Source organism: Periplaneta americana, chromosome 16 (assembly GCF_040183065.1).
Source record: "Periplaneta americana isolate PAMFEO1 chromosome 16, P.americana_PAMFEO1_priV1, whole genome shotgun sequence".
In the NCBI taxonomy this organism is placed as follows: Eukaryota; Metazoa; Arthropoda; class Insecta; order Blattodea; family Blattidae; genus Periplaneta; species Periplaneta americana.
The window spans coordinates 14,656,086-14,671,635 of NC_091132.1; the positions used below are offsets into that span (position 1 = coordinate 14,656,086).

Here is a 15,550-nt window from a genome sequence, read left to right on the forward strand (position 1 = left end):
GACATAAATGATAACTGACGTGATAAGCGTTTGTGTATGGGTTGTAACAGTGTTTTAAATAAAATAATTTTGTTTCATTGTTCAATTCATGCATTGCAGAATTCATGACAGTTGGCATGAAAGGGAGTTATGGCATATGCACATATTATAACTCTGTTTTTTTTTTAACATGATAACTATCCTTCTTACAGAGGAACAAGCTCCTGCCAACCTTGACGAACGCATCGTCTTCCGGGCACCCACGAAGAATCCTAGCAGCACGGGCTCGAAGCGGAGCCGGTCCGAAGAGGAGCGGTCAACAAAGAGAAGCAAAGTTGCTCGTGTGAAAAATACCAAACTACTGTCGTTTGATCAGGAAGAAGAGGACGATAATTAAGGGCAAGTGTTTTTTCTATCCACAACTTACTGTAAAATGCTCTTATCGAAGGAGGCTGATGGTTTGGAACGAATTCCTCACGTGTCTTATTCCCAAGTTCTTAGCGTCATTGCTCGTAAATAATCAAATAGAGAATACTGTAATGGAAGGAATGGGAAGAAGCGAGTTATATCAACAGATTTATACGATGTTTTGTTGTTTTAAAATGCTTTATTGCAATTACAGCATAAGCGGATAATGTGGTCATAAGAACCGGATTTAAGTAACGTCTGTAACAAGTACAACTGGATGGTCATTCGATAAGCTGAATACTTTTTGTAAACATATTTCGCTAGAAGTGAAATTATTCTTTCTTGGTTGATCGAGTAGTAAGGTCTGGTAGTAACGAAATAGCAAGAGGGAAGATAAAGATGGGAGCTAGGGAGAGTAAGAAGAGAGAGAAGGCGAATGTGGGTTTCGGGGAGCGAGAGGGAGAATGAAGACAGGGAATCCAAATCAAATATGCTCTCTGATTGGTCGTTTCGGTCGTTTCTTCTAGCGTTTCACAAAGTTTACATGGTTTAGGTTAGGTCGCGGAATGGATATGACGTGGAGAAAATCGATAGTTGTATGGCAATAGTGATGTTTGCTATAGTTCTTTGTGTGGCTGGCGTTCGAACAGACTATACTTATTTCGATGTTGAAAGCGTAATCATGCAGTATAACAAACTGATGCTAAGCAGTATAGCGTTGCAGTTACACGGAAACAAAAGACGTTACAGTTTTATACATTAATAATTATAATGTTTTGCCTTAGAGATTCTTTTTATCTTCTTCTTTCGTTATAAAGATGAACTTGAAAAGCACTTACGGCATATTCATTTTGTTAATAACATTCTTAGTAATTTAAATATTTCTGATGATATGATCTTCCATGCTAAACGTATATTTAATAATATATATTTTATTTATTCATACATCACTTAAATTTTAACGTTTAGATCATATTGTGATTTCTCCCATTTTACTAAAATACATCGCCACGTCAAGGTCATGGATGGTGACATGTGTTGTGGTAACACATAATTTATATAGGAAAATACTTCGATGACAAAACGTGTAATTGATTGGAACAAGGATAATTATAACATTTATAATTACATGGCCCAGAACGGTTGTACCTTTTTCATCATATTGATTTACAGTACTTATGTCAGGAGTGCAGCCCTCGTCAATTGATGATTGCAGTTGTAAATAGTTTTTTCTTTCGCACCATTTATTTTATTTAAACAAAAACAGCTTGGGTTAATAACAAAAAATTGGCGCCAGCGCGTAAGCGCCCTACCGACATAACGAAGATCGGGGCTAACCATTACAGTTTGGAGGGATGTTGGGTAGTTCTAAATTGAGCTCGCATCTACAGACGTTCAGATATGAAGGGCGCGGCCCCCTGTACGACGTGCAGGTAGATCAGATACCTTTTCACGTTGTTACAATCCCAAGAGCGTCTTATTAGAATGCGTCTTGGTATACTTGTAATGTCTTTTAAAAACAATCTACAAAAGTCTGTGAACATATTCTTCGTCCCCACCGTGTTTTATTTTCTCCAGAAAATAATATGGCAGTCTCGACGAAAAAAAAAATCTCTTTCTTTGAATTTGGATGGGTTAGTTACGAGTTACGAAAGAGCACAAGTGACCGTATTTGGATATCCGAACAAGCAATGCAGCATAATGTAATCTGTATGTCTCGGCTGTTTTTTGAATAATTGTCTTTTATTGTGATTTCTTGCAAGACTTTACGGTGAGGTGGCAACCTCGTTTGCACAGGTCATTGCCATTGTATAAGAACAGTCATCCTGGTCTAGAAAGCCGCTGATTTTAAAATGTAAAACGTCCTGAACCGCAATCGAGAGACGTGTCAACCACGCTTAATGTGCTTTAGGTCCTCTCAGCTGGTATTAATTTGCCTACTGATTGACTTTCTGAATGAAAGTAAACAATCACATTGTAACATGTTTTAAATTGATGTCTGCAATAGCGGTAGGTCTTCAGTGTCGATGCACCGTACCGGTATTTACCTTCCATGCAGAACATCGACAGTGGTTTTGGTTCCCACGTGAAGACTTCGCCTTGGCTTATACAGAAAGGTCCTTTTTTATAGCAATTTTTAATATTCCATAATTTGACATGGAATGTTCATTAAGCCCACATATGATATGAATGTGGCAGAAAGTCAACATCAACATCTTTTTTGTGTTCTCGTTTTTACTAGCGACAAAATGAGACACACATGAGGACGACTTCGGAGCATACCGGAGACAATAGAAACGTGGTTTTTGTCGTGGAACTACCATCGCTGAATACAAATTTGACATTCTGCGGCGACCAAAAGGGCACATTGTTATGACCCAAAGTTTTTGTCTCAAAATGAACCTAATTGCACCATACCCAAACCCATGTCTGGTGTTTATGACACCAACACCAGAGGGTGCTGGTGGGCCCATTGTCATTAAAGTGAGGGATGTTTGAACATTTTCGAACTTTATCCCGATTGGGTAAACGAACCCATTTAGTCATGTGACCATAGACGCTCGACGTCATTGGACAACCAAACCTCTATCATGTTGAGTGCGTACGTCACAATTTTGCGGTCACGTGACCCTCGGTCGCCATCTTGGCAGTTTTCGGTGTTAAGGGTTAGTGACGTCGTCGACAAACAAAAATTGTTAGTGGAGTTTATCACCACCCATTATATAATGTGAAGTTAAAATCACATTCATTGGATTTGAAAGGTACATGGTGGTGATCTGCTGCTGTCATAGTTCAAAACTCCCGCTACTACCAATCAGCTACAGTATTCTTTTTACTAGTGCTTTGCAATATTGGCGGTAGCCTGCTGTCGGGGCCCTTTTGGTATAAAGGAAGAAATGGCGGGAGGCCAGAAGGCAGTGGAATAGTTGAATGTTTATAGTTTCTGTTATCAGAACATTCGTGTTTTAGTACGATGGCAGAAATAGTGTAGAAACGTCAAACTACCTTCGCAATTAAGGTTACAGTGAGCTGCTATATGTTCAGTGATGGGAAAACTGTCCAACCCATTTACAACGTGTTGGTAGTACAGCACTGCTGCGCTCTGGTGGTTATCAGTTGACTTACGTCGGTGTCATTGCGGAAAATATTTCAGAGGTATGGAGAATTGAAAATCGTCTGTATTCGGAGGTAAAGTACGTTTATACACATTGTAAATTGACTAATGCCATAACGAGTGTAATATAATGCTACTGTTCAATTATTTATTGATCAGTTACGTGATCAGTGATTGATGTGGTTTTGATAAATCCCTGGTCCTCTGGAGGCAGGTGTGACGCGGTAAGCGTGTTGAATTTTTTGAAATCGGATTGCAATCGGAAATTTCCCTTTACACAGCAAAAGATCTCAATGTTCCCCGCCTCTCGTACATGGATTGTCAGTATAGTGGCTTATCTATATTTTAGTAATGTTATGTTTCACTGCCTTCGTGAAGAAGGGCCCAAAATTAAAGCGGAAACCGCCATCTTGAATTATAGTTCGATATGAAATGGACATCAATGAAATGGCTTACCCTTCCCTCTTTAACATAACCTCACCTTATTGTTCTAGGTTCCCTCTGTTCCAGCTCCAATGGAGGCTGTGATGGGAGAAACTGGAGAAGGAAGCAAAGAGGGGACTGATAGCTCTGTTAAATCAGGTATGATAACCAGTGATTGGTTAAGTTACCAAGACTGCACTATTCAGTGTAATATATTGGAATGTGCTCTATTAATTGCCTATGTTCCCGTGTATAAATCTTGTAGGCTACAGAGTCAAGGTACCTATTTGGTAAAGTCGTGCATGTTTTCGATGACAGTTGCATAGAGACAGCTGATTTGGAAGTACCTCCATGAAATGGTACTTTCAACTAAAATATCAGGGTAATTTTTATTGTAGACGTTGGGCAGGATAGATATTCTTAATAAACTAAATCCTGGATGAAACTTGTATAAAATTTGTAATCATTGAGCCTAACATTTTACTTCAGAGTTGCAGCATTGGTCTTCGTTACAGTTCCCAGAAGTGTTTACATTGAAGAAATCTGCCTTAAAAAATCTAGATTTAGAGGCAAGCTGTTGGAAAAGGTCGAACAGGATACATTGACGAGTGATATAGAATGTTCGATATCAGTTCCTGTAGTAGTTTAGTTTATGTTTAAAATGTTGCTAACTGGTGATGAGTGCCAACATAACTGTTGAATGTGCTATTCACCAATTAAGTATGTTTTTCTTCGTGTAGTTTTTACCAACCTAACACAAGTCTTGTCTACTCGTGTGGTGTTACCTGTTACCGTATGAATATATAATAATCTGATATTATAGCTATTACCAAAGTGCAATACACGTAGGTTTATTTCTCTGCATACTGATTTTGTAGAAAACAGTCTGATTGAACCTTACATCTTTGAAAATCCTCAACATTTTTGTTAGAATTTCTTGTGGATCTATTAACGATGGTAGTACTGGTTAACTATTGCTTGGTTCCGAATCTGAAAAGACACGCTATGTTATAGGTAACTTGTCTTAATGTATTAGTAAATTCATAGCTATCAGTGAACATAGAAAAGCCAATCGTAACGATCGACCGAAGTTTTTGGCATTGGGTTGCTTGTTGTTGCAACAGTAATGTTAATATGAACAACAAGGCTTATTAGCACTTCTGGCATGTCACACTTGAGGTATTTGCCGTATTACAAAATATAAAATGATGTTGACAGGAAAGTTATACTGTGAAGTTGCGTTCCTTTTGTAAATTCACTCGTCATTCCTATATTTATCAGATAATTATTCGAGATTACTAGGTAATTCTACAGAAGAACTAGACCAAAGGAGGCACCATTTTTTTCTTTAACAACTGCGTACTATGAATTGTATATAGTACTAACCACGTGATTTTAATTTTCAGCACCCAATATTTATCACAGAATACCTTGTACACAGTAATGAATGTATGTCCTATTACTACTAGTGCCCAGAATCGCTCATGGAACTGGTGGTGGCGAAATATGGGAAAACTGTTTAATTCCCTACTAAGACACGACGTCTTAATTTTCATGACTATTGTGATACTGTAAAATAAGAGAGTTTCGACTTTACCTTGTCTCTGGGAATTATATGGTTGTAGGTTTTCGTTTTTCTAGAGATAAGCAATTTTGATCAATTTTATGCATAGTTAAGTTCTCCTGACCTGTGGTGGTTATATGATTTAGTTTTATTTCAGGTACTTTATGAAGATGCATTTTCTGGAGCTTCAGTTACCAACCAGTTAACTTTATCCTGCCAGCATCTTTTATAGTTTAATTTTCTATGGCCCATAATTTTTACGAAGAATTAGGGCAGAGAATAGAAACCTTAGGAACAATGGAGGGCTATTTATGTTTACTCTCAGACTAGTAATCCTAGCACATGTTCATGTTTGTTTAAATTGAATATCCCGTGCTTGTATACCCATATAGTCTACATAGACCATAGTACGCTGTTTTTTTTTATTATATTGAAAATAATGAAATGGAATGAATCTGTCTTTGTATTTTATAGATTGTATATTAAGGTGTCTAATACAGTGATGCCCTTTGCAATTTGAAACAAGCATCTCTTTCTTGCACGCATGCTGACAATTAGTAGTGTGTTAAATTTATTTGCTGTACAGGATGTTGTATTTGTACTTTAAATTGAATCATTTAATTTTGTGTTGATTAAAATACTTAGGTTCGTTTACATATAAACCCAGTCTTTTCTATGAACATTTCTTTCTATCCCTGCTTTCCCATTTGATTGTCACAGTCTGCAAAAAACCTCTACTCTATCATTTTTTTAGTTCAGAATCCAAATATTGCTCTTCTATCAGTGTTAGCCTTCAATTCCTAGGAGTGTTTCCACACCAAGGATTTTGAATATGTATTATTCTGTTATTCCACTTATCAAGAATTGAATACTTTTGTAATAAATCGTGTGGCATAAAGATGACATTAAATATGGTAGGCTACTATTTTGAAATGTACACATATTACCTTAATCATGACGAAAATTACGGTACAATTACTAATGGAAATAAAGTAAGTCAAAATTAGTACACTTGCAAGTATTTTGTGTATTTAGTGCATTGGATATGTAGATTATTTTAAAATCCAAACTAAACATTGAAGTCTTGATATTTTGTCAGTAAAGCTCTTATGTTGAGAAAAGGTTTTATACTCGTCTTCAAACTGAGCAAGTCATTGTTATTATAAATCACTTTTCAAAATATGATTTATGTACAACATGAAGATTGATACTTATAACGTGCATTAAATAAAGAGAAAAGGGATAATCTAGTGAAAATATTGAACGTGTGTATCTTCTTGGCAGTTCGGGAGTTTGTTTGGCTTGTAAGCCTACATTAGAGGACGATTTTGCATAAAATTGAAGAGTTACTGTAGTAAAATCGCTTAGGAGTGTGCATATCTCCTTTCTGACAATAAAAGCGTTTCATTTTGACTGGCATTTAGGGGACGGACAGTTATTCAGCTTAGTATTTTTTTGTGGGGGGGGGGGGTATATTTTATTTAGCTTCGTATAATGTGTTGGGGTTTAAATAGGCTACGTTGATAACTACTGTACCATTGTAATGTTCAACTTATTTCAAATCAAAGGAGTTCATATTTACAATGGAAATAAAATTTGCAATAAGGTATACATGTTTTACTTTAAAATGCCCAACATTTTTGTACATAACATACGAAGTTATGCTGTTTCTGTAATCCTTAGTGTGACAACCATCAAGAGCCAAAGCCAACCAGTCAACTTTTGGCCTCGTATCCACATGCCTCAACAAAAGTGAATGATTGTTTATCGTTTCTGAAGAAAACTTGTAGATTGATAAAACCTTCATGCAGCAGAGGGAAAAGGATATCTCTAGACTAGAGTAATAATTCATTTAGTCTAAATTTACTATTCTTTACTGTTTTTTTTAATTTTTTACTCGACTTACGTCATCCACCCATATGAAACCAGTTACGTAGACCAATTTTCTGACAGAGTCGTTGCCCAGGGTGCGCCATAGGAGGCTGGTCTACACTACACCCACGATGAGATGATTATGGAGATTTGCTGGGCTGTCACAGGGGAACCGGAGCTTCCCGGAGAAAATCCCTGTGTTACCTGGACCATGGGCTTGCCCAATATGTTATAAATCAGGGATACACCGGGGATCGAACTCGGATCCACAGGGATTATAAGTCGAGCACTTTAGCTGCACTGTGGCGGCCCTTTAATGTTTATTACACTTCAAATTTTCCATCACGATATAAACTTCACTGGCTGCTGTATTTATGTCCACGCTGAAGATTTTATGAATGGAGCATACTGTAGTTGACCTGTTCTCTTCCTTTATTCACTAGTGCACGTCATTTTTTTTTTACCACGCCTTTCCTCAGTAGTGTGGTGCACCTAATAAAAAACGAAGTCTTCTGTTATGGCGAAATTTTGTCAATACAGAATTAGATGTAAATACTACTGAACCAGTACATGCAGTTGTGAACGAATACCGTAGTTCACAAATTTGTTAGGATGATGGAATATAAGTACAGTAGAAGCCCCATTTAATGCTGTCTGATATACTGCAAATTCATCTTTAACGTGGAGGGAAGAATGTCCCCCGAATTTGTTAAAATTTTTATTTTTCAAATGCATTGAAATATTGCAGCCTGCATAGTGCTTCCTGCAGTACAATTTACCATCATAGTCAGGTATACTCCGACCTTATGAACAATGAGTGGTTTTAGTTTGGGGGCTGTACAATTGCATTCCAAGGATTGAATAGAACTAACGGGAAATAAATCCTGCCTCAACAAGTTCTCAATACAATTTGCTTGAGATATGGCTTTCTCTTTTCAGAAATCTTGAAAATCTGCTAAAGTTACGTCACAGTCTAGTATATACAGTCGCGAAGCTCAATACGTAGTAAGTATGCATCTGTAGATAGTTGCTAACCACTAGGATCGCTAATATCGCCTCATTACAGACAATGCGAAATAGTACCGGTGCAGTCTATTGTTTCTAGCACCCTCACAACTCAAGCTTTGTGACTGTATATACTAGATTGTGGTTACATGGACTGATGTGTAGACGTGTAATTTTGAGTTTAATAAATGCTGAGTGATGTCACCTGTAGTAAAATGCGTAAGTAGTGAGTAGTTTTTCTATTGTGAATGTTTAATTACTGTACTTAAATTTGTGTAATTGCAGTAATAGTGCGTTAGGTTACAGACTTTTTTTACACATCCACGCGACCTTGTAGTTATTTCCCGATATATCGTGATTAAGTTATAACACAGGACTGATATTTGTCCCCCAGCAACCGCGTTAAATGCCCCTTCTACTGTAGTTGAAATATGGTGAGTTGAAATAAATTTCAGTGGGGGTCTGTAATAGTTCGACGTAAAGGATCTGTTGTGCTTCCTCTTGATAAATCCTATCAATCCATAGTTTCTTGATGAACAGGATCACAGACTGGGACAGTTGATAGCTCATCGAAGTTTTGAAAGTTTATCCAAAGATGAGAGTTGTTTGATGAGCGAGAGCATTGCAATCACATAACAGATGAGTTACAGACTCCTCTCCTTGAAACAATGAGTACAAGCTGGGTTGATGTTGGCGATTCTTAAGGCAGAAGGTAACCTATTGTCCAAGAGAGCTTTTCTTGCTCAATTTTAACAAACCACTTGACCTGTTTTTTTTTTTATGAAAATCTCTTAATGAGACCCTTTGAGTATCTGCAACCCTCAGTTGAGTTCCAGTAACTCATGTTTCTTGAGAGCTCTGTCCCTGATAATCTGCTTAACTGTCTTGAAGACAGTTCAGCACAGACTCGGGTCCTATGAATAGAATCTCAGTTCTCTCCTTGGTAGCCTCATCTGCTCTCTCATTACCTGGAATCCTTACATGTCCTGGCACTTATTTCAGTTGAATTGTATTATGTTCAGTAGTGTCATGAGAGACTCACTGCATTCTGAGATCAGTTTTGACCTAACCAAGAGAACCTCAAGAGTCTTAAGCATCACTTGACTATGTGAAAATGCAGTGCCTTTCCTGTCGAATCACCCATTGCATGGTGGCCAGCGATAGCAACCGATGATAGCCCAGTTCCCGGCAAATCGGAAGCAAAATCCTCGCTGCGATAGCAAGCGATGATATTGGAGACTATGCAGGTAGAATGAGATGGGATTAGCGTTTACTAGTTCCAAATGCCTCTTGTTAATCATGGGTTAGTGAATTTCCACAAACAGTTTGAAAAATATTTCAGTTGTACAACTAAAAGAATATCTTTAGGATTTTATAAACCACTGTTATTTTGTAACATTTATTTGAAATTTTAAATTCAATGTTTGCAAACAGTAATAGAAATGGTTACATTATATCCTTCTGTTCTTCTCAGGAATCTCATTTCATTAGCCTTCAATGATGGGAAATGGGTAGAGGGTAATGAAATGAGATTCTTGAGACTGAACAGGTGGATTTATCAGGCTGGGTAAGGAAAGGAATGCAGATATGCGAGGAGAGTTACAAATTCCACTCCTTTTGGACTACGTAGATGATTACAGAATCAGATGGAAAAATTACGTGCTATGATAGGACACCGAAAGAATTCCCTACCAAATTTTGAATTACCAGCCCAAAGAAAAGCAGTCATGCCATGAAGGTACTTGGGGGCATGGAGCTAGAGCCCCATGCTTTCCGTGTCCTCATCACTAGAATGAGGTGGTGTGATCGGTACCATGATGTTCTGACTGCCTTTTACTTCTGGGAAAGACCCGGTACTCAATTTAGTAGGCCGAGCAAACCTCGGGGCCATTCTGGAAGTTTGACGAGAAAATCCCATCAGCACCTGGGATCGAACCCCTGATCTTCCAGTCCATAGCCAGCTGCTCTACCAACTGAGCCACCTGTACCATTGATAAATGTAGTCAAATATCCTTTTTTTTTTTTTTTTTTTTTTTTTTAAGAATGTGTTTTGTTCGTAATCCAGAAGATGGAAGTTATCTTCATATTTAACCCGGGAGTAGTCACCAGCTAAAAGTCGCGCGGATTTCCTCACACTATGTTTTCTCGTTCATTGTGTAAGAAATGTTCAAATCAGTAATAGTAATTATTGGTATTTACATTGACAATAAATGTAATATGTTGAAAAAAATCTACTGTAGTAATGTCCAACACCTGCACTAGACCAAAATGGGTGCTAGAATGATCTATGCTTCATGTCAGGTTTGGAGGATAGTTGAAGTTTATTTTGCACAATACAACTGAACCAGCACAGTCTGGTACTGGTCGCTGGCCACAACAGTCCTTTCAGGTCGCTATTAGGAGTGTTTGGGAGTCATGTGCAACCACACTGCCTGTCTGCTTGTGAGGGAAGGTTGCAGGCAGGCGAATGATATCATGTCTAAGCCCACTCACGGATGTAAACAGTTATGGGCAGGTCTGAATGAGATTTTGCAGTCTCTGGTAAACACTTAGTATCTTTGAAAATAATACCAGCGGGTGACTGAAGGTCATAAACTCAGCTACAGAGAAAATCAGAACTCAGAATCAAGATACAAGCATATATATACGCATTTTTTATTAAGGTGTGAGGGAAATGCTCATATATAGTGATCACTGACACTTTAAACATTTTGGGAATTGAAAAACTGTAAGATAAACTGAAAGGGAAGTAGGTGGTTTGAGCATGTCATGAGGATGGGTGATGAAAGATTACCAAAGACGACATAGATATTAAATGTTAGTGGACAGAGAGAGAGAGAGACCTCTTGGAAAACCTAGGACAAGAAGGAAAGATGAGGTGAAATAGGACGTGAAAAGAAGAGGAAAGTCATGAATGAAAGAAATGAACGAGAATATATTTAAGAAAGAAGTGCGCACAAACGTGCAATTTAGTTTGGTATGAGTTACTTCTCTTTACTATATTCCACCAGTGACTTCGTTCTATTCACACATTTACTAAAATGATATTTTGGACACACTTCGTTGCACAGTTTGTGGTGAAAACCGTGAACTGCTGGCCTTGTTATGGCGCTTCGTAACTTGTTGTTCGGCCCTGTCCAGTTGCGGTTGATCATCGCGTCCGTTCCATAGAATTCACTTTCTATTTCCGCCTTCTTCTCTTGCATGACCGTGTGTAGTCGAAGTTCTGCTGCGGTAGATGGCAGCATGAGTCTGCTTCGTAGTTCCTCTATCAGGAAGGGTTCTCACGCGAGTTCGTACGCCATTCTGGAGGGTGCATATTTTGAGATTCCCAGTGCTGCTTTTAAGAACCTTGCTTTGACGTTCTCCATGGTCTTGAGGTCATTGTAGTTTAGCCGGATCCATGTGATGTCCAATCCATATGACAGTATAGGGAGTATCTTGGCATAGAAAAGCTGCATGCCTGTTGAGAGTGCTAGTTGGGTAATGTCTGGTATGTCGTGGATAGCTATTACTGCGGCCATTGCTCGTTCTTGAGTGTGGATTCTGAAGGATTTTGCTGTCGTCTGTATCGTTACACCGAGGTATTTAAATGCATTTGTAATTTGCAGGGGTCGATTTTGTATCCAGATTGTATCACTTTTTGCTATTCTTCCTCCCTTTCTGAATACCATTTGGACAGTTTATGAGCAGACCGTTTTCGTCAGCCCAAGCTGAAAGATTGTTCATGGAGACCTGTAGCTCTCTTATGTTGGTAGACCCGAGCACCATGTCGTCTGCGTACATGTACATCACTGTTGAGGGAGCCTGTGTCTGTATTACGTCCGCTGTCATGACGTTGAAAAGGAGCAGGCTTAGAAGGGTCTCCCTGTGGTACCCCTCTAGTTTGGCAGACTTCCTTGGACTTCTGGACTGTATCGTCTATTTGAATGAAGTTTTGCGCTAATATATTGTGGACCAGGTTGAGGACGTGTTTGTCCAGACCTTGCATGTTGTGACGAGAATATATGGATGATAAAGAAAACTGAACGCTGATATCTCATATTCTATTGCTATAATCAGGGACAATTTAAGCAATTGGTAACGAATGATTGTGGGTAGTGAAATTTCGCGTATTGTTCTGCTTCACTTATTTAATTTAGGCACCACTACCTGAGCTGCAATAGTCTGTAGCTAACCGTTACATATGTGAGTCTAATACAGTCTAGAAGGCCTGGAGAGAAGTTGAGTGTGTGAAAATGAAAATCAGAGAACTTCAAAAACAAGTCTTATGACAGATTGTAAGATGACTGAAATGTGATATATTAAGTTGTAACTAAAGAGTAGCGGTAACTAATTTTTATTTAACAGTTTCATAGAAACCCTGTTAATGTACGTGTTTTGGATGAAGGTTCAAGAAAATACAATACATACTGTAATATGTTTCCCATCATGATAAAAGAAATTAATTACAAAATGCTTGAAATGTATAATTCTATTTTATTTGAACTGAAATGATTTCAAACTTACCATTAACCAACAGACACTTGTATTATATTCCAATAACCATAATGAATTCATAGTGGAATATGTGATAGACTTAAGACTTAAGTAGTTTTTCTCTTGATGCTGAAACCATTAATATGTTCATTGGGATAAATAAGACTAGTGGCTTGTGCAGCAAATGCTGCTGCAAACTAAGTACGTTAGACGTTCAAATAAAAATTTTTCAGATTTATTTCCAATGAAGAATACTTGTTTTTTAATAGTTATTTGCTTCCATAATAATGAAACATACTCCCTCTGAATGGATTTTTTTTAGGCCAAATACTTTCTCTTGAACCTATCCAACTTCAGTTTTTGAGTTTCAACGCGAAAACGCAAGTATCAATGTCAGGACGATAGCAGTAGCTATTTCAGGTCATTGTGGATTGTAGGCAAAAGTTAAAAAAATGTCCGGTTTGCTAAGCTTTCGAACAATAGTATTTTCGTATAGCTGCTGCATGTAGAACTTGAAATGTAGAGCGTAAAATCATTTTATCCTACTAAGAGATCTTGCTGAAATGATCTGGATACTACAAAATTTTCTAGGCCTCTTATTTTCTCAGTAAGTAATACCTTTTGATCTTTCCTTAGGAACTGTAATTTTTGCGCTCTCTCGAGCCAATACTGAAGACAATGACACATATCAATATCTACACTACACTGCCATTAAGTATATGAAAAAGACCCAACCCCACTGGGTTAATAAGTATAAAAATATTTGATTTTTAATAACAATATTATTATCTTAAGTTTTGTAGTTATATACAGCAGCCACTCAGTAAATTATAGAAATGAAGATCTAAATTAAGATATTCTCTACATTTACTTACATAACCTCAAAACGTTTCACTTTCATGTCATCAATATAGCATCAATATTATGTACAATTAATGAAAAATAGGTGCATCATGATATTAACTATAATAATATTTAATTTCTAATGATAATAATAATATCATCAAACCACCTCAAGTTTCGTAGATTTGAATATCCAATACACAGTTGTACTCAGAAAATTATTATACACTGCAGAATCAGTTTTTAATAACAAATTGAATTGAGCTCTAAATATGTCGGCAATCCTGCAGGTCATGGCCTTCGTGTAATAGCCTATTGTTTATTGTAGTGTGTGTTTTGTTCTGAAATTCAATCAAGTCGGCCGTGATTCGATAAAATTAGTTCTCAAAACTGACAACAGATGGACTTTAGAAAATAGGAAAATTATGTAGGAAAATTGACATTTCACTGAAAACTACTACTTTTCCGAAAAACTTTGGGCTCCAAGCTTCAAAATGAGGGGCCATTTATTAAAATCTGTTCACCGTTTTCCCGTAATTTCCATTACCAGTTCAAATTATATATATAGATAGGATTTAGGATTTCCAGGCATGGGAACCAAATAGTCAAAAAGCCTCTGAAGAAATTTGCAATTAAAGTTCGTATTTTTACGAATATTTATTTACAGAAATCTCGTGTATTGATAACATATTTCGTAGTTGTATTGTTACATGTACCTGTATGTACTGTAGTTAGTACAGTATGATAAACATCTGACTTGTCTGTGTTTGTGTATCTTAGCATACAAGTGAGTCATAGATATTCCAAAAAATGAAGCAAATGTTATGGAAGGAACTGTTTACTTCCTGACATCCCATCACTGCAGTGATGAAGTCATTATGAGTGGCATTGGCTGGTATATATCTGCTCCTGTGGTTTCCTTGTGGTTCGGATCCATAACTTTGACCCTTGGACTGAAGTTGAGATTGCTTTTGTTTAGTAAAATTTTACTCTGTCTGTTGCTAACTTAATTTCATAACTACTGCAAATATTTGGAGTTCAAATTCGGCATTTTTAGATGCACAGTACGAAGATAGAAGAGTTGCAGGTCCACCAACTTACGATTGCTGATTTCAGGTGGTCATTATTAGAATGTTGATAGCAGTGCATCACGGCAGTTGTTTTCTTGGCCCTGTGCCCCACCACATATTTTCCTCTCTTGAAATATATTTTACTCTCCTCTCTCTACCCGTTCAACCGTAGTTTAATTAATGTTTTTATGTTAAAGAAGTAAAGAAATTGTTTTGCTTTATCTTTTAATTATAATATAAGGTTGATTTGAGTAAGATACCATGACTCTCATAGTAGAAGCACACTTGTCTTTATAAATCCTGAAACATGTGAAGGGTACACGGGAAAAATGAACAATGTCACATTTCCATTAAGGGTGAGATAATGATCTGTTTCAGTATATTACTGCAAAATTTATTGGTATTTCTACTTGAAATGAAGGAAATGATGAGTGTATCCGTGGTTTTAATTCTCCTTTACCACTTTTGGTAAAAATAACACTAAAGTTTGTAGTAATACAGTGAATTAGATAACGATATCACCCTCAAAGGAATTGTGACATTGTTCGTTTTTCCTGTGTACGCTTCATGTATGCATGGCACTACAGGTTTTTTCCATCGCTTCTCTGATTTCTGTGGGATGTGTGTGTGTGTGTGTGTATATATATATATATATATTTATATATACACATGTGGTTTTAGTCTGCAGCCACAAATTCTTTAAAACATAAAAATCGTTTAATATTTACCTGTAACTTACGGTATATTCTAATGCATTGTTGTATCTTTCCCCCCCCCCCCCCCTTGTTAAAA

The 15,550-nt window shown here is 37.2% G+C and overlaps 1 protein-coding gene across 8 annotated transcripts in view; it reads left to right on the forward strand.

Annotated features, from left to right (window-relative positions):
• The first annotated feature begins 238 nt into the window (after positions 1 to 238).
• MEP-1 overlaps positions 239 to 15,550 on the forward strand; it is a 59,337-nt gene continuing 44,025 nt past the window's right edge. For 3 of the 8 annotated variants that reach the window (XM_069815209.1, XM_069815215.1, XM_069815216.1), the window contains exons 1-2: positions 3,159 to 3,576; positions 3,997 to 4,084. In XM_069815209.1, coding sequence (XP_069671310.1) covers positions 4,018 to 4,084 — 67 coding nt within the window. In that variant the 5' untranslated portion in view covers positions 3,159 to 3,576; positions 3,997 to 4,017. The other 5 variants (XM_069815210.1, XM_069815211.1, XM_069815213.1 and 2 more) reach the window with 5 other exon arrangements.